The sequence below is a fragment of the Manis pentadactyla genome, chromosome 4, assembly GCF_030020395.1.
Source record: "Manis pentadactyla isolate mManPen7 chromosome 4, mManPen7.hap1, whole genome shotgun sequence".
Classification (NCBI taxonomy): domain Eukaryota; kingdom Metazoa; phylum Chordata; class Mammalia; order Pholidota; family Manidae; genus Manis; species Manis pentadactyla.
The window spans coordinates 179903685-179926059 of NC_080022.1; the positions used below are offsets into that span (position 1 = coordinate 179903685).

The 22375-nt window shown below is 34.2% G+C and overlaps 1 protein-coding gene across 7 annotated transcripts in view; it reads right to left on the reverse strand.

Moving 5' to 3' along the window:
- The window catches only part of ABCA5 (ATP binding cassette subfamily A member 5), a 67525-nt gene that overhangs the window by 24388 nt on the left and 20762 nt on the right, over positions 1 to 22375 (reverse strand). For all 7 annotated transcript variants that reach the window (XM_036900169.2, XM_036900168.2, XM_036900170.2 and 4 more), the window contains 13 exons: positions 22057 to 22204; positions 19968 to 20136; positions 18810 to 18868; positions 14443 to 14553; positions 13081 to 13256; positions 12467 to 12586; positions 10961 to 11099; positions 9701 to 9791; positions 9386 to 9525; positions 8369 to 8488; positions 5393 to 5594; positions 2500 to 2669; positions 439 to 566 (listed from right to left, as the gene is read on the reverse strand). In XM_036900169.2, the coding sequence (XP_036756064.2) occupies positions 439 to 566; positions 2500 to 2669; positions 5393 to 5594; positions 8369 to 8488; positions 9386 to 9525; positions 9701 to 9791; positions 10961 to 11099; positions 12467 to 12586; positions 13081 to 13256; positions 14443 to 14553; positions 18810 to 18868; positions 19968 to 20136; positions 22057 to 22204 (1773 nt within the window). The remainder of the gene's footprint in view (positions 1 to 438; positions 567 to 2499; positions 2670 to 5392; positions 5595 to 8368; positions 8489 to 9385; positions 9526 to 9700; positions 9792 to 10960; positions 11100 to 12466; positions 12587 to 13080; positions 13257 to 14442; positions 14554 to 18809; positions 18869 to 19967; positions 20137 to 22056; positions 22205 to 22375) is intronic.

The window sequence follows — 22375 nt, forward strand, 5'->3', positions numbered from 1 at the left end:
TTAAAAACAGAGGGATTTCTTATAAGTAGATACATATTAAATTACATCTACTAAAGTAGATATATATTAAATATAAGTAAACTATTGCACTGCACCATTAAATATAAGTAGAGAAATTATTGCACTGCAGCAAGCTTTTCTCATTCACTAACTGTCCTAAAAGCTGGCTCAACCAATCACAGAAATAATACTCATAAGATATAAAGACAGACAGATAAAGACAACCTGGTTGCAATCTACAGGTATTTTGATTATTTTAAACAAAAATTGACATAAAAATAAACACCTTATAGTTTTATATATTAGTCATCCAGCTACTTCCAAAACTAATTCTAATTGCCAACTAATGAGGTCAAATTAGCAAATAATTACTTTTAGAGGAAATCTTAGCCTTTCGTAACTTTCAAATAGGTATTCATTCACATACATTACTCCTACCTTTTCTGAATACATCACGTTTAAAGCCGCACTGTGGGGAGCAGCTGACACGTAGTCACTGTCATTAAACATCGTCACCATTATGTTCTGGTTTGTGAAAAAGCTAATAAGATCACTGATATCTGAGTCTGGTATTAGAAAATAAACAAATAATAAAGAATCAGTTTAAATGGGAAACAGACACAGGCTTTTAATAACACTGGAAAGAACTTTTTAAACAAATATTTTATCTTCATTAGGTAAGACATGACTAAGAGCACTGGCAGGATTCAAATCTAAGTAATGCACATACGAGGACCTTGGAACAGAACCTGGCACATAGCAATTGTTCAAATTTCAGCTGCTCCTGTTACTACCGTGACTCACACTGAAAGTTTATGTATAATCTTCACATGAAATTTGGATAAAGAGTGAGAGTAAGAACTGAATCTGGCAATTTTATCTAACAAGATACCCCAGAAAGGCAGACATAGAGGTATAGAGTTCAGTGACATAACTCCTTAGAGGGTTTCTCTGTGCTTTGAGTAGCAAATTTCCTAAGTATCGATTGCCTTAACTGCCTTAAAATATTAAAACATAGAATCAGGTCTCCATCTACATTTTTAAGTTGCCTGGAGACAAGGGAAAGATTTTGAACCTTGTTTCAGGTTTAAATCTATACTAACATGTTTAATGAAGGCAAACAGGTCCTCCTCCATCATCGCAAAAGCCAGGATGCAAGGAAGGACAAATGTGACTGTGAGAAATCAAAAGCAAGCAAACACTCTAAGTAACTAGGCAGTATGGCAGGCAGAGTAGATGAGACTCAGCACAGTGTGCATGTCTGTCAGAGAGAAGGGTGCTAATGTAGTGTCACTCTTCATCTGGTATCTTAACTGATCTCTCCTCTCAGGCTAGACAGACTGACTCAGGACTCCTAAGGAAGAGAGCTATGTTTTAACTAAAGGAACTGTATGTATTACTTCGGATACAAAAAGCTTCGCAAGGAGAGTAAGACACTACCTAATACATATACACAAAGGCCAGTTATTTTCAAAGGAAATGTGGTTTTATTTAGGACCAACAACAAGGACTAGGAAAATATGAGATACATATGTAAGCAACTCTAGAAATACTAAAAAACAACAGAAGGAACAAAACTTTGAAAATACTAGACTTTCTGCAGATCAGTGAGGCTGAACTCAAAGCCCAGAGATTTGAGATTCATGTACAATTTCCTGAATACACAAAAATGTCACAATATCAGAATATAAAGGCTCCATGCAGTACTGTACTTTAGCAACATGAAATGTTTATTAAAACCAAGTACAAGAATTCTTTCATTCTGGTTTGCTGTATATCTGCCAGTTAGCAAACCTTGAATTACTCTTCAAAGATTTTGGGACTACAAACTAACTCTGCAGGTGGGAGATGTTGTAGGAACAATGATTATGTATGAATGAAATCTTGAGTTAGGTTTTAATATTCTGAAAAGCAGAATCCTATGCCAGTTTTAAAAATTTGTTCTGAGCCTTGCTCAAGGCCATGTTTATTTTTCACGTTTGACATTGATGTAATATCAATGGCAAATCCAAATATGTCCATTACAAATTTAATGTACTTGGTTATGAAAAGTCAGCACCTAAGGCAATTTTTCTTAATTCTAACTAATTTTTTAGCTAGTTCTTGAAGAACTGCTTAAACACATCTATTTAGATATATAATGGCATAAATATTATACTCTCTTTCTAAAGGTTTTTCAACTTTTGAAGTTTATTTTGCTCACTATAAGCTTTGATATGAAACACACTGCTCTGCAAATGTCACTATTAAAAGAGTAAATTTTAATTTTATAAGCAGTATAAATCAAATATTTTTAAAACTATCATTTACACTTTAACAAAAATTTCATTCCTGTAATATATCATTCAACATCAATAAGGAGTTTTTAAATTTAGATTCGTGACAGACCATGCCTTTACCTTATATATATTTCTAAAATCCAAATCTCTGACCTGTATCTACCCCTCACCCCCATGCCCCAACCAACACACACATTCACAGACCTTCACACACTCTCACCAGTAGAATTTTGAAGAAGCAGAGCTGTTTTGTATTTATGAGGGTTATCTCCAGGTTTTAGGAAATATAAGTCTGGAACAAGTTTGATGGGAACCACAGCATTTTTAAAAGAGTGATGCACCAAAAGCATAAAAATCTGAACTGCAAAAAAAATTAAAAGCAGAAGCAACCTGAAAGGGATAAAAGAAAATACAGCTCAAGATACATCAATATATAAATCTATTTTTTAGAAAACCTTCTTCCACATGACAGTTAAAAGGTACTCATTTAAAAAAAAGTGGGGGGAACAAAAAATTAGACTTGGGAGTAGAATTTCTACTCTACAAAATGATTTCATAACACTGTTGGGACAGAAAACCAATATTCAGTGACAATTGAGTTATAAAAGTATTTTAGACCAGAGTCACACTGAAATTTTTATAGGGTATGTAAACCTGTAGTGTAAGTCTTAAAGAACCTGACATTTTATCACATTTATATCTCTATTTCTATGAAAGAAGTACTGTATTTTCCATCCTACCTCTATTCCAACTATTTACTCTCTATGTATTTTAGGAAATGTATGCTACAAAAATACTTTAGATACAGAGCAGGAAATAAAAATACAGTGAAGCCTTGACTGAGATCTTTGACATTTCATCCTCACCACATTAATTTCCATTGCTCCTCTAGAGGCAAAGCAGATCCAGCACTGTCAGTTATAAAGGCGATCATCTGCAGCTGGCCAAGTACATAATTCTATTACCCATCCAAATGCCATTATATCTAGAAGGCAGACAGCCTTCTCTGTTGTCCTGAAAAATATCTCTACATTGAATGTGACAGGTGTCACAATAAGTGGGTACAGAGAGCATGGCTTATCGCACATTAGCACATGGCAATTTTCAGGAATCCTGTAATTTTTATAAAATCATTCTTAAATTGTTATGTGCATACCTAAATCAGCATTTCCAAAAGTATACTGCATTGAACTCTAGTTCCATAATAAGTTAACAGGTGTTTTAGATTTTTTTTTTTAAGAAACAATGAACATTTATTTTCTCATTCACTGGTCTGTGGGCCAGCTGGAGTTTAGCTAATCTGCCCCAGGCTCTCTGTGCTGAGCAGGGCTCCGGAGGGTTTCCTCATCATCCTAGGACCAGCAGCCACCAAGACTTTTTCTCTTGTGGCAAATGGTGGGGAGCACAGGTGGCTAAACCAAGCCATGCCTCAAACACATGCCTCTGCTTGTGGCACAGTCACCCGCAGTAAAGGCACCCTGCAGAGTTTCTTGGCAAGGGGTCTGGGTGCACAATCCTGTTACAAGAGAGGAAGAACTGAGGTACACATCACACTTGTGAAAATCACTTCCTCCCTCTGGGCCTCAGTTTCCCCACCAAATTGTGCATCAGAACTGTATGAGAGATTTTTCAGAAGGCAGGTTCCCCACCCTGGACTCACTGAATCAGAACCCCAGGAGTGGGCCCTGGGAATCTGCATTTTTAGATTAAGGTATCATTGGTACACAATCTTATGAAGGTTTCACATGAGCTAGGTGTTTAAGATTTTTTAAAATCATGATTAAATAATATTTGGAAAACAAAGTTGAAGCAAGCTCTTTTTCGTAGAGCCACTCCTGTGTTTTCTACATGCAAATGAACGACTATTTCCTTAAGAGAAGAGATGTAAGATACAGTATTTCCTAAATGCACAGATGGTCAAATGCACTCTTGGCCATAAAACACTTTTTGTTATACACTGACTGCGTCACTCCCCCCCCCACAAATTCATATGTTGAAGCCTTAGCCCCCAAGGTAGCACTATCTGGAGATGAGACCTTTGAGAGATAATCAGGATTAGATGAGGTCGTAATTCATGATGGGATTAGTGCCCCTATAAGAAGAGAGTTTGCTCTCTCTTCTATATGTGCACAAAAAAGAAGTCCTGTGAGCACACAGCAAGACAGTGGCCCATCTGCAAGCAACGAAGAGAGTCCTCATCTGACACAGACCATCCTGGTACCCTCATCTGATTTCCAGCCTCCAGAACTGTGAGAAAATAAGTGTTTGTTATTCAAACCACCCAGTGTGTTATTCTGTTATGACAGCTCAAGCTAAGACACTTCTTGTGTTCTTCATGGAGTATTACATGAGATTAGTGTCCAACTAAACAAACCAAAATATTCTGCTTTAAATAAATATTTTTCTTTTGGTATTGCTGAGAGGAATAAATCAGGTATGTCACTGACATTTCTTCAATACTGAATAAGGGCAAAAAAGCAAATGAATTCAGCAAATTTCAAACACATACAATAATCTTATTTTTGATGATTACATTTTTTTTCTACTTCCATTTTGGATCTAACAAGATAGGTATGTGACATATGAAGGTACTTAGTATTATTTCCAAATAATTCAATGTCTAGTACTCCCTGAAAACCCAGCAGAGGCAAAGTTAAGCTGAAAAGATGCCACTGTGACCCCAGTTACACCAGCTATAAAACTTTCTTTATATTTCAGTTTCTTTATCTAATAAAGCAGAGATAAAATTTCTTCTTCCTGCTGTTTAATGCTTGTATTAGTAACAGATGCAAAACAACTGTGGAACTATAAATGCAAAACAGAATTTAAATACAATGATAATAATTCAAAATTACACAAGAATATTGTTTGTTGCTCCCTCATTTTACAGATGAGACCAAAAATGCTAGTTTAGAAAAACAATAAAGCTCTAATGATGGTATTTAGTAATGAAATCACTAATAGCCTATTTTTTCTCTGATATTATGAAATTAGTTTTGATCTTTCAAAACTACCTAAATTATTTACTTATGTCTACATTTTTAAAATTAAGTGGTAAATCCCATTTGTATCCTTAAAAAAAACTCATCAGGCAGAAAAGCAATTATACTCACACAGATCTCACTGATTTACTTTCACGTTTCAAGGTAAGGCAGTGGAACTTTGCTATTGTATACACCTGCTGTCTCCACAGGCTCATGGTGCTCACTAAAGAAGCCTTGGTTTCAGAAAGAATAAGCAAACTCTGCTCCATTTCATCAAAAGATTTTGAATCCATTTCTTCCTCTGGTGCCTGCTGGGTAAATATACTATAATCTATTTGCCAAAACAAAACAAAAAGAAAGTCATATATATTTCCTAAAAGGATGAAAATCTTACTGAAGCAGGCAAATTTTTAAAGCAGCACACATCTCATGGTGATGTAGGACAAAGGAACTCTTAAATACTCTGGTAGTATTATTAAAACTGAAAACATACATATCTTATGACCCAGGAAATTCTCTTTTCAGGTATAAACCCAACAGAGATATGTACACAGACTCACCAAAACACACGAACAAGAATATTTGTAGCTAGTGACCTTATTTAGAAAAGCCATAAACTAGAAAGAACCCAAATGTCTGTCAATAGGTAAATAAGTTGTGAAATAATCCTGCAATAGTGCAAAACAATTAAAGTGAACAAACTACTGTATAACTACAATAGTTTGTAAGTTACAAACATAGAATTAAGAATAAGAAGCCAGACACCAGAGACATAGTACATGATTGATTCCATTGGACCAGAAACAGACAAAACTAATCAATGGGACAGAAACCAGGATATGTTATTTTTGTAACAGTGATTCAATTCAAAAGAGAAGAAAAATCATTAAAAGAGATGAAAACTGGCTTCAGCGTGAGAGCCACAAAGAAGGACCTCTTAGACTTACGCTAAATTTTTAAAAAAATGAATACACACTAAAAATCTTAAATGAAGTGGAATAATGCATAAAATAGTATTTAAGTAAGACCCGGCTATCCTGGCATCTTATCAACAGTTTAGCTGGATGGACAGTTTAGTAAGATGAACAAGTCCCAATCCCTCTGGTCTCAATACTAAACTAAAAACAGATACTAAAATGTTATCCCTATCACGGTATTTGGTGAGCACCAATTCACCTTCTATAGAATTTGATATATACAAACCTTTGAAAAATGAAACAATTAAAATTGGCCACATTGAAAGCAAGCTGATACTGCAAGTAAATTTATTTTGCATGGTGGACTTAGAGGTACTACAGAAAAGAGCCAGTAACACCTAAATGGAGGACACCTTTCTTTCTCATCTTTATCCCTCCTTCCCAAACATTTCTAGAAACTACTTCATATACCTCACAATATTTAGCACCACATGTGCAAGCATCTTCTCCATCCCTTCCATCATTTGGGTATCACAAACATATCCACTGATAAAGCAATCTATATCCTGACCTCTAACTTCCTTTACTTCCTCTATTCCCACACTTTTATCTCTCTCTACTCAATTTCACCAAACTGCATGCATGCCCAAATTTAACATCCTGTTACATCTCCAACTGTGTAAGATCCAAACTTCCTATGTGAAATTTCCCTAACAGTATCTGGTTTCATGTCCCTATCATTAACTTTTCTCTTTTCTCCATATTTGAAACATCCCCATTTCGTTCACTCTGTTGAACCACCACCATGACCATCTTGCTAACCTTCAGTCATGGGAAAACTTTCTTCGACTTCTATCCTCACCTTAACTACACAGATCCAGCTTTGGTCTCTACCACACCACAGAAATGGCTCGTCAAGGTCACCACTGGATTCCAGATTCTACACTGGCAAACCTCTCACTGTTTTCTATGTTTCCAAAACCTTCTTCTCTGTTCTCACCTTATTCTTCAGAGCAACAAGCAAATAACTGACCACTTCCTCTTTCCTAAAATACCATTTTGTCTGAGCTTTTACATCTTTTGTGAGGAGAAACAGTAATAATGGCTCCTTCATTGCTCAGCCTTGAGGCTTGCCCCTCTGCTCTTGTCCATCTCTCTACCTAAGTGATTTCATCCATTCCTGTAACACCATCTCTCTCTGAGTAACTCCAGCATTTCTATTTTCATTCTAACATCTTCACTTCGCTCCAAATTGTTAATCCAGCTGCCCACTATACATCTCCACTTGGAGGTCTAATAAGTTATCTCAAACTATATAGCCAAAATTCATGCCTGGATTCCTTCTGTCCACAAACCTGTTCCTGCCCCATTCTCAGGAAATGTCAATTCCATTCCCAGTTCTCAAGCCAAAAGCTTATGGATTATTCTTGACTCCTCCCTTTCCCCAGTCCCTAAAGCTAATCTACTAAAAAGCCATCACCAGAATCACTAACATAACCCAAATCTACTCATGTTTTCCTACTTTCACAACCATCCTTCATTCAAGCTAAGAGTGTAACAGTTTCCTAACTGGTCTTCCTGACTCCACACTTTCTTTACAATCCACTCATCATTCAATAACCAGATTGCATTTTTAAAAAATGCAAATCAGATCATGTTACCCTTTGCTTTAAAACACACTGATGCTTTACACTGCACTAAGAAAACCAACCAAATCCTTTCACAGATTTCAAAGATTCAACCTGATCTGACCCCTTGTCTACTACTCTGACCTCACGATGTACTGCCCTCCCCTTGGCCCACTAAGCACCGTCCACGATGGCCTTTTTCTATCATCAAAGATATCCAACTCATTCCTCAATTAACAGCTTTGTAATAGCAATTCCATTTATCTGGAAGGCTCTGCAATAAAATCTTCATGTACTTATACTGTTCTTGCTCTGCAGGTCTCAGTTTAAATATCATCTGAACAAAGTCATCCCTAAAGATATAACCTAAGTTATCTGTCTCTCAAGACCACCCTATTATGTCCTTAACAAATCCTATCACCATCAGCAAGTATCTCAATTATTTATTCACTTATTTCTGCCTTTTCTTCTCCAAAATATAAATTTCATACGTTATATTATTACTTTGCTTATTAACCATCTGTCTGGTTCACTGCCTAAAATGTTTTACTTTTTTTTACCTGCTTGGTCAATTTCTGCTTCAACTTCCAGCTTTAAGAATACATCTTCCAAAGTTGTCATGGAAACACCATAGGAAATAACACCCAAATCTGAATGGGTATCTAGGGCAGAAAATAAGCCTCAAAGAAAAAAAATGAAAGGAGGTGTGTCATTAAATATATTATCATGAATTATTCTAAAATATCCTTCAAATATAGGATCTAACTACATATATTCTGCTGGCACAGTGGTCTCAGAGATCCTGTAACATTCCTATAAATTGCTAAGGACCCTAAGGAGTATTTCTTTATGGAGATCTATTAGATACTTATTATATTTTAAATGGAAACCAAAAAATATTTTACAAACAGAATGATAGGAGTTGGCATGTACTGCCAACCAGTTAATTAATTATTCCTTTTTTCTTCTAAAGAAACCACGTAAACTAACAAAGAAAATTTATATTTAATTATAAGATAAATGCTATGGGAATTCTGCAAAATATATTGATATCAGCAACATCCTTTTGGTTAAGAGATCCCTAAACAGATAGAAGAGACTGACTTCGAGTTCATTTTAAAGTAGAAAAATAATGCCTCAATTAAAATAATTAAAGGGTTTACCATATAATCATGTAATTCATTGTAGAATCACTGGAAAATAATGTGAGGCATATACAAACTGTGTGTATGTGTGTGTATATATAAACACATATATGTATACAGGAGGCCTACATGCAAATACAACTTATTTCTTTCTTAACAACAAAGCAAACACAATTATTTACTTAAGTTAATATATTAAATTTCTATATGCTATTTGTAAAAAAAAAAAGAAGAAGAAAAGAAACATTAACTTGTAGTATTTCTGGTTTTCAAAACAAAATAAAGCAGAAAAGCAGAAATGGAATATTAACTCTGGCCACCTAGGAGCATGTAAATATTACGCAGAAAGGTAAACAACAAAGTAAATCAAGAAAACCTATTCCCAGCACAAGATCTTGGTTCAACAACCAAGAAACTCAAAGTAGGTTATACCTGAAAATTTGTCCATGTCCTTGAAAGGCAAGCTATAGACAAGCTGTTGGTCACTCTGTTGTAACAAAGTAGCTCCAGGTATATGTTGTTTAACCAGAGAAGAAAGAGACTCTGTGGCACAGTATCTGTCTACGTACATACTAGAAGAAACCAAAAATCATCATTTTTTTATGATTGCTCAATAAACAACCAAAAGCAAATTCTGAATGTTTAAGTGAGTGCCATAAAAAATGGCCAGAGCACACTATGACAAACCCAAAATATGTAACAGTACGCCAAGAATAAAGAATGAAATCAATGAAGAATGAAAGATACCTCAGGCGATAGCCAATCCCCCATTTACTTTTGAGAAAAATCGAAGAACCAACACACTTCAGCATTCCTTGTGATATGACAGCTTTCCTATCTGCAAACAGAGATTTGCATTTCAATTTTTTAGTGACAACATTTAACAACTGGCACTTGCATTTTATGGATTACTGAATGAGACATCAATATCATCATCAAATATCATTAAATTATCACAATAACCTTACAAGGAAAGTACTAAATTATCATTACCTATTTTTTCAATGAGAACGCTGAGGCAAGGAAAAAAATTGTATTTTGGCCATGTTTCATGTAGCTATTAAGTGTCACAGCCAGGAACTGTACCCAGTCTGACTCTAGAATCTACTTTCCTTATACTATTCTAAATAACTCAGACCATTCCTAAAAAAGCTTACTAATTCAAGTATTTTCACTATTTCCTTTATAACTAAGTGTAAAAGCAACGACAAAAAAGCAAAAACAAAATGTTTTTTTTAACTTTTTTTAAAACAAAGATACTAATGAAAAGCAAATGACACGTTTCATTTATTAGATATCATAAAGAAATTACTCCAGAATTTCAAATTCTTGGATCTTGTCACAGTTATTAAGATCACATGTTGGCTTAAACCTAGATTCTGTATATATGTATGTGTTTAAAATTGTGCAGAAAACAATGTGGCAGGCCAGAGACTACTATTCTTAGAAAGGCCTGCTTACGAGGCAGGTCCTTGACTGGTGTCTGCGAACTTGGATTTGAGGAGGATTCTCACCATTCCCAGAACAGACAAGGGTGGCCCACTGTACCTAAACTAGACAAACAACATGGACTGGGCTGAACACCTGCTTTCCTTCTGGAATTCTGGTATATGCTAGTCAACGGGTGCCTATATAACCAGTACCCAGTGAAGACCTTGGGCACTGAGTCTCCAATGAGCTTTCCCACTAGACGTTTGACACACGTTAACTCACAGTTGCTGTCATCCTGTGTGACACCATTGGGAGAGGATTCCTGGAAGCTTGTGTCTAGTTTCCTCCATGTCCCAGGTGCCTTTTTCCTTTGCTGATTTTGCTTGGTACCCTTTCAGTTTCCTTATAATAACTCAGCCTTGTGAGCATGACTATATGCTGAGTGCTATGGGTTCTCTGAGCAAATTATTGGACCTGGAGTGGTCTGCAGGACTCCCCAACAGGATTAGCATTTCTACGTCCACCTCTCATTTGGCTCCATAACCTTTTCCTTCAAAAATAGAGGTAAAACCTCACCAGCAAGAATGTCAGCTTCATCCATGAAATGAGTACTAAACACTGTCACCCGATTAGATTTTCTGTATTTTAAAAGATTCCAAACAATATGACGAGAACAAGGGTCCATTCCAGCTGTGGGTTCATCAAGCAATAGTATCTGTATAAAAGGAAGGGCAGGGAATCCTCAGGAAAACTAAAATATATATAAAATTTATGTGGACATGAACCATTTCAAATTATTTCCAATTAGAAACACTTTAGGTCTGATTTTTTCACTCATATGAATTAGTATAAACTTTTGAAATTATCACTTTGGTATGTGAATGCCAAACTTACTTTAAAAAAAAATCTTATTTCAATTTTAAAAGACTAATGTCTGTAATATCTAAGACATATTAATAATCAGGTAAGTAAACTAAAAACATTAAGTATATTGCTTTTATCTGAACTAAATTTTTGCAGATATAATAATTGCTTATTAGAGAAGTATGCCCTATTATTATCAGTTTAAGCGAAGCAATTTTAAGACTATTTTTAATTTAAAAAACACAGTAGTGGAGGTTGAGAGGAAAACAAATTAGCATAAGCTGGAACCCAGGGTCATCCCTAAGCTGCAGCAGCCAGAGGAGATTGGCAGGATGGAGACCTGTGGGGCTCCGAGCTCCAGGCGCGGCCCTGGCAGCTTTCGGCACTGTGCAGACCATTATGAACTGGTTCGGTTTCCACAGGACAGAGAACAGCACAAACCGACACTTAACAAAATGTAGTCAGCACGACAGTGAAAAACAGTTTCTTTGATTTTATGTGTTTAAATTTCTATTATGAACTATTACAAATATGTAGAAAACTATAGAAAATAAGAGAATAATACTGGTACTGCCACCTTTGATATTTAACAAATGTTTTATTTTGGCCGTATTTTCTTCACATCTTTTTTTAAAGGTATACAACATTTCAGGTACATCTGACCCTTGAATAGCACAGGGCTTATTAGGGGTGCCGAACCCTGCTCAGTGGAAAATCCATGTATAAATCCCCACAAGTTTAACTATTAATATCTTACTGTGACCAGAACCTTAATGACAACAAAGTCGATTAACACGTATGTTGCATGTTATATGTATTCTATACAGTATTCTTTCAATAAAGTAGGCTAAAGAAAAAGTTTTTCAAATTGTCACAAATATCCAAAAAATTTCCAATATATTTGTTGAAAAAAATTCGTGTATAAGCGGACCTGTTCAGTTCAAATCCATGTTGTTTAAGGGTCAACTGTGTAACTAAAGTCCGACCATCCTTTCTCTTCTCCTTCCTAGAAGTAACTATTATTATAAAGATGCTATGTATCTTTCTGACTTCAGTTTTAAAACCTTACTACTATGATTACATCCATAATAATTTAAATATGTTTAAACTTTATAGAATGCACTTACGTGTGTGTGTGTATAGATATATTTCTACAACCCGCTTTTTTATTTAACATAATTTAAAATAATCTCATCAGTGAAATTATTATTTATTTACCTTTGGATTCCCAAGAACAGCAATTCCTAAAGACAGTTTTCTTTTTTGACCCCCACTTAACTTTTTAGCTTGATTATCTTTGATAGCCTGCATGTCCAAATCCAGTAAAACCTTCTGCACCTGTAAAGGTAAGAATAATGTTATTTTTTGAATCATACCAATTACACAATTATCAATATTAATTTTTATTCTGATTTAAATATCAACTTTTTCAGTACCGAATTTTGACATATACTCATATATACTTTTGAGATAACAGATAAAGATTCCCGTTAGGAAGGCCTTGTTTTACTTTTGATTGACTCTTGCGTAGCAGGGAAGGGATCAGCACCAAGTCTCTGTGTGGCAGGGGCTGGGGTCAGAGGTGAAAGCAAAGGGAGAAGGAAACAGCAACACCGAGAGGCTAGAACCCTCCAGATAAACAAGGACTGTTTTCTATGTGCCAAAACATTTACTCCAAATTCCATCTAATTCTTTGTAATGACTTCCTGTGAACTAGCTCAGAACATGTTTTATGTTTAGATTTTCAAGTACATTTTTATTAAACAAGTTATTATGAAAGGTTATTAATTTACGGGAAATAAAAGAAAAAAACTTCTTTATGAATAACATACTTCTTGTATTATATTATTGGCTGGTATTCCTTTGATTGAAGCCAAAATGGATAAGTTTTCTTCTACTGTCAAAACATCAAAGTGTATATCTAACTGTGGACAAATGCCAATCATTTTTCGTGCTTCAAACATTTCATCTATTTCTGAGACTCTGTGTCCATATATAGATGCAAATCCTAAAAGCAAAATATATGTATTTAAATCTATACTAAATATATTAAGTATTAAGAAGTATATATACATTAATAGATGCCTGTAACTTAGTTATGTGTACATAACATATATAAATTTGGAAGATAATACGCTCATTTCCATACTATTGGTGATTTGCTTCCATTTATAGTTGAATCTTTTTCCTTCATTACCAGGTCATATTACACAGAGGAAAGAGCAAGGAACCAGAAGCTTAGCACTAAGTATCATTATCTATTGGTGCATTATTTATATTCTAGTAACAATTTTCCTTCAACTCCAAGCATTATGTAACAGAAGAGAGAACAAAGAGCTAAAAATTTTCCCCTTATCTGCTGTGTGGTCTTGAGAAAATTACTTACTCTGAATTCCAGCTTTTCTCTTCTATAAAGTGAATACTTAATATATCCCACTTAAGAACAATTAAATCAATGTGATAATGTATACAGAATTGTAAAAAATAATAAATTCTTGTATATTATTACTACTATCAAAAATGACACAATTAAGTATAAGCAACAAAATTAAACTAATTTTAAAAGTTAAACTACATTTAAAAAAATGCAGATTCAATACGTGTAAATTCAGCCCTTTCTTCAAGTTAAATATTTATTGACTGCCATTCTGTTTGGTTATTGTAGACATATGGAGCTGTCATATTGAATTCTCACCCACAGTACAATCACATAACAATTATATCCTGGAGGTACTGCTCTTAAAATTCTATTTTAGGAGATGGTATTGACATTTATCATTCTTTCTTTTTTAAAGAAAAAAATCCTTTCCTTTTGAATGATGTTGCATATTCAGAAATCTATCTTCTCAACCTGAAATGTCTACAGATGTTATTTAATTCTCAATTAATTATTCATGTATCCTTCCTTAAAAATGAAAAGTAAACACAAAATTTCTGATAAAATAGGTAGGAAATTATATCTTTTTACTTTACTAAACATGACTGAATCATTTTTTAATTTTTTACTGAAAAACAAACAAATGTATCTAATCAAAAAGACAAAACACTCTTAAAGACACGGAGGTTGGTGCCAAGCAACACAAAAATCAATCAGCACACATTTCAAGGAGAAATAATTATATTGTGAAACCTTGGTTAACAACACTAATAAAATTAAATGAGAAACTTTTTATACTTTAAGTCAGAAAACTCACCATCAGAAGGCGGGCACAGTCCACAAAGAATATTCATCAATGTACTCTTCCCTGTTCCACTGTGACCAAGTAATGCAGTAATCTGACCCTCATATATGTCAAAAGACAAATCTAATTCAGGAAAGAAAGAGAAGATCGGTATGTCTGTTGAGCTATGCAAAAGAACTCATAACACTTGAGCAATCTTGAAATAAATCATCAAATTTAAAGACAGACTTAAAGTTATCAGCATGTTTAATAGCATATTTTATATTACAGCATAAATATAATTCTTTTTATAGTAAAAGGCATGAACAATAAGAAAAGTAATGAAAATAAACTTTTATTTTCTGTCAGACTAACAGATTTAGAGGGTACAAAAAACACTGGAAATGTTTCTATATACCTACTTTTAGGAATTTCCAAGAAAATTAAAACAGAGACAAACAGAAATTTGTTCCCAAGGTATTTACGTATTAAATAAATTGGTAAAAACACTCGAAATTAACCAATAGCATGGTAATGGCTATGTAATGCTTGAAACGTTTAATTTAAATAAAAGAATAATGGAATGAAGAAATATCACTGGATGGATGTGTCAATGGTTGAAGGAAGACAGGAGACAGGGATCTGAAAAGTCAGCTTCAAATCATTGTAGCCCCTGATTTAATGAAAGCAATCTGAGATTATTAATATCCCTAGAGCTGCAAGCCAGAAGCAAAAATAAACCTCTCAAGAGGAAGATCACATTAACGAGAGTATCAAAGAATCTCCACAATTTTTATATGCAAAATATAGCACTCAGTCCAAAATAATCAGGCAGCAGGTAACAAGGTAACACTACAACCCAATACAAAAGATAGGAAATTAGGAAGATGTCTGTAGACACTGGCACCATATTTCAAGATTTTAGTATAACTATACTATCAAGTTCACAAAAGAATGCTGACAAAGAACTGAAAACTACATGAAAGAATCCGGTGGAAAGACAAAAACTAGAAAAGATCAGTGAAAAATATTTCAATAGTCTATCAGCAGATTAAGCCCAAATGAAGAGATTAGTGAATGACAAGTCAGAAGAGAACATCTAGACTAATGCAGAAACAAAGGAATAAAATATTGAGAAAAGAAAATAAAAGACAAAATAGGATAAAATAATAAGTGGTAACATGCAATAATAAACCTAGAGGGAGAGAAAAGAGAAAATAGTACAGAAATGATATGGGAAAAGAAATGGCTGAAAATAAAACAGAAAGAAGACATCAAGTCACAGATTCAAAAAGCGGTATATAACGAAAGCAGAGTAGATGTAAAAATAAACAAAAAACACCAAGGCATGTCATAGTAAAACTGCTGAAAACTAAAAACAAACATGAAGATCTTCAAGAACAGCCAGGAAAAAGGGATATACCAACAACAGAGAAATAAAAGAAACTAACAGCTCTCTTTGCAACCAAGACAATGGAAACAAAAGGTAACAAATGGAATTCTATATTAAATTGCTGAAAAAAGTAAGTACCAAACTAAAATTATGTATTCAGAGAAATGTCCTTCAATACTGAAGGTGAAAAAAAGATATTTGCCAACAAAAACTGAGAGAATGTATCATCAGTAGATCTGAACTAAAGGAAATACTTTCAAAACCTTTAAAAGATCTTTTCCACACAAAAGGAAAATTATCCTAGACAGCAGATCAGAAATGGAGGAGGTAGCAAAGATAAATAATGTGGTAAATACACAGGTAAACCTAAACAAAATGTCTTTTAAAAACAAGACTACTCACTACCTATGGTTTAAAACATATGTAGGACTAAAATACATTAAAACAACAGTATAAACTGGAATAGGGATAGATGTAAGGTCCTGGACTTCTTTGCCTGGGGAATAGTAAAGAACTAATTTATAAATCAAGGATACATGTCATAACACCTAGAATAATTTATTTAAAAAGGCATTTATAACTAAGAAGCCAACGGGGAGAATGAGAAATGACAATAAAAATACTCAAATGCCTCCAGTGCAACTAGTCTTTGGAAGATGAGACCATGTGGACCAAAGGTAAATAACCCAGCCTCAGCCCACTAGCCACACTAGCCTGTTAGCCAACAGCGTTGAGGCCATTCCAGCCCTCCAGCCAATCCCAGCTAACCGGAAAGCTGACTCTCCAGCCAAACCAGACTCTTAGCCATGGTAAAATAATGGTTGCCTTAAGCCACTAAATGGCTAAAGCATAACAGTCCATAGGAATAGATAACTGACTCCATATCAAGAAGCTAGAGAAAACAGAACAAAGCCTAAGAAATAGCAATACCGAAATAATAAAGAAAAGTAACATAACTCAAACTGCAAAGCAAATGTATGCTCGAGAAAATCAACAAAGGCAGAAGTTGATTCCTTGAGAAGATTAATAAAATTACCAAATCCAAGGCAAAGTTGATATTACTAAATAGATTAAGAAAGGGGAAACACCTTACAGATTCCCCAGACATTAGAAAGAAGAGATTATTACTAACAACCTGTAACAATCAATTTGGCAATGAAAATGGAAAATTTCCTAGAAAACAAACAACTCACCAAAACAGGTGCACTGCTGGAACTTGACAAGCTGATTCTAAACTTTACAGGGGGAATATAGAGTCCAAAATACAATACTTAAAGTTACTAAGATTAACTAGTTAAAAACAGCCTAGAAGGATAAACAGACCAGAACAGATCAGAGTCCAGAAGCTAAACCTCACATTTATAATCACTTGATTTAGTATTTTAGACAGCATTACTGAAACATGGTTGACAAACAATAAACTACATATGCAAAGCGAACAATCTGGTAAGCTCAACATGAGTATACAACTGTGAAACCTTTACCATTATCAAAACAATAAACACATCCATCTTCTATAAAAAGTTCCTGTGCTACTTTAAAATTTCTTTCCCTAGCCTCTTGCTATCCATCCCTACCCATCTCCAAGCAAAGACTGATCTGTTTTTACTATACTTTGCCTTTTCTATGATTTTATATAAATGGAATCATTTCCATGCTTAGAAGAAAATTAATATACTTAAAATGCATCACTATATAATGATCTATGCATCTATCTTAAGAATTCAGGGGGGAAAGACAGATTTAAGTGTAAAGGAAGTATAAACAAGAAAACAATAAAGAGCAAAAACTTAGGAAACAGAAAACAAATAGATTCAATAAAGCCAAAAAATTGTTTTAACTGATAAACTCCTGCTAAAAAAAGAAAAAAAAAGAAGTACAAAATAATAAATCTCAAGAGTAAAAATGGGAAAATCACTACAGAGCCTACAGACCTTAAAAATAGGAAAATGTTATACATTTTTGGCAGTAAGAAAATAATAAAACAAACATTATCTAGAAGTCTACATGTTAAGCCAAGTTTTCAACCAGGGGTGGATGGATATTATTTTGCCCACCACCTGGGGACATTTGACAAGGCCTGAACACAGTTTAGTTGCCACAACTGGGGAAAGGGGAGCCTAGTAGGAACTAGGGATGCTACTTGTGATGGTTAATTTAATGTGTCACTTTGGCTAAAGCTTTGATGCCCAGTTGTCTGTGAAGTATTTTGTAGATGTGATTAACATGCACAACCAGCTGACTTTTAGTAAAGGAGATTACCCTCAATAATAATGGTGAGCCACATCGAATCAGCTGAAGGCCTAAAAATCAAAAACTGAGAGTTCCCTAAGGAAGAATAATTCTTTACCAAGACCGTAGCATAGATTTCCTGTCTGAGTTTACAGCTTACCAGCCTGCCCTGTGAATTCTGGACTTCAACTCTTGCCTGAGTCTCCAGGTTGCCAGTCTGCCCTGCAGATTGCAGACTTGCCCAGTCCTACAATCATGTGATCCAATTCCTTAAAAATAACCTCCCCTTTCTTTCTTGCCCCCTTCCCTCCAGCTCACCTGCTCTAGTTATGTGTGTGTGTATATAAAATCTATTGGTTTTAAAGAACCCTGACCAACACACTTCTAAATACAATTCTCAGAACAGGTCCTCACAATGAAGAACCACTGGGCCCAACATGTCAGTGGTGCTGAGGCTGAGAAATACTATGTTTAAAGGAAAAACAAAGTAATTAACATGTACACACATACATACTAATAATAAAATGAAAAAGGATGGATTTGTTCAAATATTTAGAATATTTTTCATCTTAATATTTTTTCCTTTACTAATTTTGGTGTTGCTGGTTTTATTATGAACATTAAAGTTTTATTATGACTACTGATCACAGAAATAAGTGAAAGCATACCTAAAGGAAAGAGAGAAAATTGTGGTAAAGAATTTAAATTTCCCATAAACTATGCAAATTGTTTTTTCATTTAGTACTATGAACTAAATACTAGTAAAGCTACTTACTTCTCAAAGCCTCCACATTTTCACCTTTCCTTCTATATGTCTTCTGAATACCACTGATTCTGAAAAACAGCATTTTCTACTTTAGGTACTGAAAGCAACTTGTGTTTCCAGATATATATTTTTATCAAAGCTGCCACATTTAATAGGAATAATAATATACTACCTTCTTACTGAAACAAACCTAAGAGCTGACAATAATTATAAAATTATTTTAAAGAAATTAAGTAAGTATACAGTATTCCTCTCCATTTAAAGTGTTATTCATTTTTCATGACAAGCCAACTTCTAAAAATAAAAAGTGAAGCATTTGACTCAAGCAATTTATAGATTTCTTTCCATCTTTGATACCTGTCTGTTTGCAGTTTATCAAATACTTGTTATATCAGCTAAGGGAGATTAAAAATCAAATACTATTTCACATCAGCACACATTTCAAATTGCCAATAAATAGGAAGTGATTCTCTATTTTAAGTATTTTACAAAATTTTTTAAGGAATTAACAGTTTTGTTAACCAGTTTGAACTTCACCCTGGGGAAGGCAGACCACTAACTCACTGATTACATCCTGAGTATCTGACTCTGCTTTTATATAGTATTCTTAAATTTAAAAATACACATTGATACTTCACTTTTTCTTTCATTTTCATTTTATTTATTTTCTCTTCCTTGTTTATTAAAAAATATGATTTTGACTGGTCTAACAAGGCAGAGCAATGAATTTCTTTGGTTCTCAGAAATTAAACTGATAATCTAATTTTGTCACAATGCCTAAGAGTCTATGAAATTAACCCAGGACAGTATGTTGTATAACTTAAAGTAGCCTCAATAAAATTATAAAATTAATACTTGTTCTGTTTCCATCTACATAATGGAGTAAATTTAAGACCTCAATTATATAAACAGTAGGTTTTATTACTTTAAAAAATTTCCACTGAAACAGTAAACTTCAAACCCGGCAGCACCCTTATTCTAAATGGATACAAAGAAAATAACTTAAAAGAGAAGTAGCTCTTATTATTATTGTGTTTAAAAACCATGAAGTATGTACCAAATGTCCTAAAATACCATACTTACAAACATTATTTAAAAGATAGGATTTAAATGTGGCAGGTACCATCATAACTTCTTGTAGCTAAATTGCCAAAGACGAAACCGTACCTTATGGCTTCTTTTCCTATAAATTCTGAAGAAACAGGCTCGACAATTTCACTAAAACTAATATTTCCGTTAACATTGCCCTCTGATAACTCCTTATAGTTTCTTTTGTTTTTTGACCAATATGATGGCTTCAGGAAATAAAAAGATGATCTCCGTAAGCCAAATTCTCCTGAAAGATTAAAAAACTGAGTTATCCTAACAAATTATTTCTGAAAGCTAGTTTTTTAAGTCATAAAGGCAGTATGTGAAATATATAACAACCTAGATCTAAAGTTTAGATAAAAAATATTAAATCTGTATTGTGTGGAAAATAAATTTTACTGACAAATAATTTGTTCCATAGTTTCAAAGCTGTTAAGAGTGCATCAGAATGTAAAGGTGAGTAAGACACATTTCCTATCCTAAAGGAACTTGTATATTTATGGGTACATGCATACACCAAATGACTAGAACACCATGCACGGCATGAGGCATGTCATGACATGCTTAGTGCTAATAAGAGTTCAAAACAGTTAAAGTTATTATCTGGATAGAGGCTATATCCTGAATGCTTGAATGAGTATCATCTTAGTCTTTGAAGATAGGTAGTATTTAGAAAAGTAGATACAGTTCATAGAAAAAACTTTTTAGAATTAGGAGAGCAATATAGGTACAGGACAGATATGGGAAACTTAGATATGGTAGACAGTGATGGCTGTCCACAGGATGCATCCATTTTCTTTCCCTTTTCCCCACAGACCTGACATTCCCCATTTTCTTAAATATCCACTCCTCTTCTGTATGGCCACATATTTCAAAGGGACCTGATCCCAATTACAGAGGTTCTAACTGACCTATCGGTACCTGGCATGCTCTGGCAACTGTTACTGCCCTAACCATAAGCATGTAACCAATCAACAGAAGCAAAGGGTTAAGTTGGGGGAAAGGTTCACTCTCCCTCTTCCAATGGACATGAAGGAACATAAAACCCCAGACAGGAAGGGAGTAAACGTACCAGACTCAAAGGTGGTAAAAGCATGGAGAAAGTGGGTCCCTGATAACATGGTTGAGCAAATCAATCAACTTGGAGCCCATTCTATCACTGAGCTTATTTTTTAAGCAAAACAATTGATTTCCTTCTTATTTAAGCTGATTAAAAAGGTTTCCCGTTATGAATAGCTAAAAATAATCTAACTGATACACTGGAGATCTGTTTATATAGGTAAATAGGACTGTACTAATGGATATAAAATACAATGAAGTAGCAGAGAATGAAAAGGAGACTTTAAATATATAGAATTGTGGAGGACATTAATATACAAGTTTCTACTTCATTCACCAGGATATGCCCAGACAAGTTTCTGAGCATGTGATTAACATGATTAAAGGGAATAGGGAAGTTCTTAGACGATCTGAGGCAGGCAATTAGACCAGAGGTATTGCAATGGTCTAGACTAGTGCCACCCAATACAACCTTCTGCAGTGATAGAAATACCCTGTATCTGTACCATACAACACAGTGACGAACAGCTGAACGTGGCTACTGAGCACTTGGAATGTGCCTTGTGCTACTGAGGAAATGAATTAGTTTACTTAATTCTAATTAATTTACATTTTAAAAGCCACATGTGTCTAATGGTTACTGTACAAGATGTTGCAAAAGTAGTGAGGAACTCAAGGGGAAAGTAAAGGGGGATGTTAAATTTATTTTAATATTTTGAACCTACAGGAGTTGTTCATAGACTCAGAACAACAAATGAGGGGAATGGTAGGAGTTATAAGATTACTTCACAGTTCTGTACTGCAGACAGTAAAATAATGAAACATTTTAGCCAAAAAAGATTGACAAAGGGAAGCAACAAGAAGTTCAGCTACAGACTCAAGGTTTTCAAAACAAATTGCTTTGCTTTCTTTTTACACTATCTCCCTACATTCATTAGTGGTTAAAGCATAAGGTATGAAATGTACTTATTTAAAATGAAATGAAAAGCTTGAAAAATGAATATGATTTGGAGTACTCTGGCTAGAAAAAATAATTAAAATTAAGCTGACCCTATGTAGGAAAAAAAAACAAAATCTTTAAAGTAAAATCCAGTAACTACCTGCTTACCTGGAATGACTTGATCAAGATAGACAGCAAGGAGGACATAGAATATACTATTAAGTGCTAACATGATAATAGTAATAATAAGAGGATATGGGCCTTTAGTCAAATTAGAAAATAAAGCACCTTCATTAAAATCTTCTAAATGCATAACCTGAAAAAAACAAACAGAAAGTTTATTATATAAAAATGATAAAAATAAGCAAAAGAAAACACTACAGATTCATTACTCCAGACTGACAATAAACTGGGCCTTTTAAAAGATTAAACAGTGCTATTAATTTATAAGGAAAACAATAAAAACTTTACCAAAATACAAGTTTAT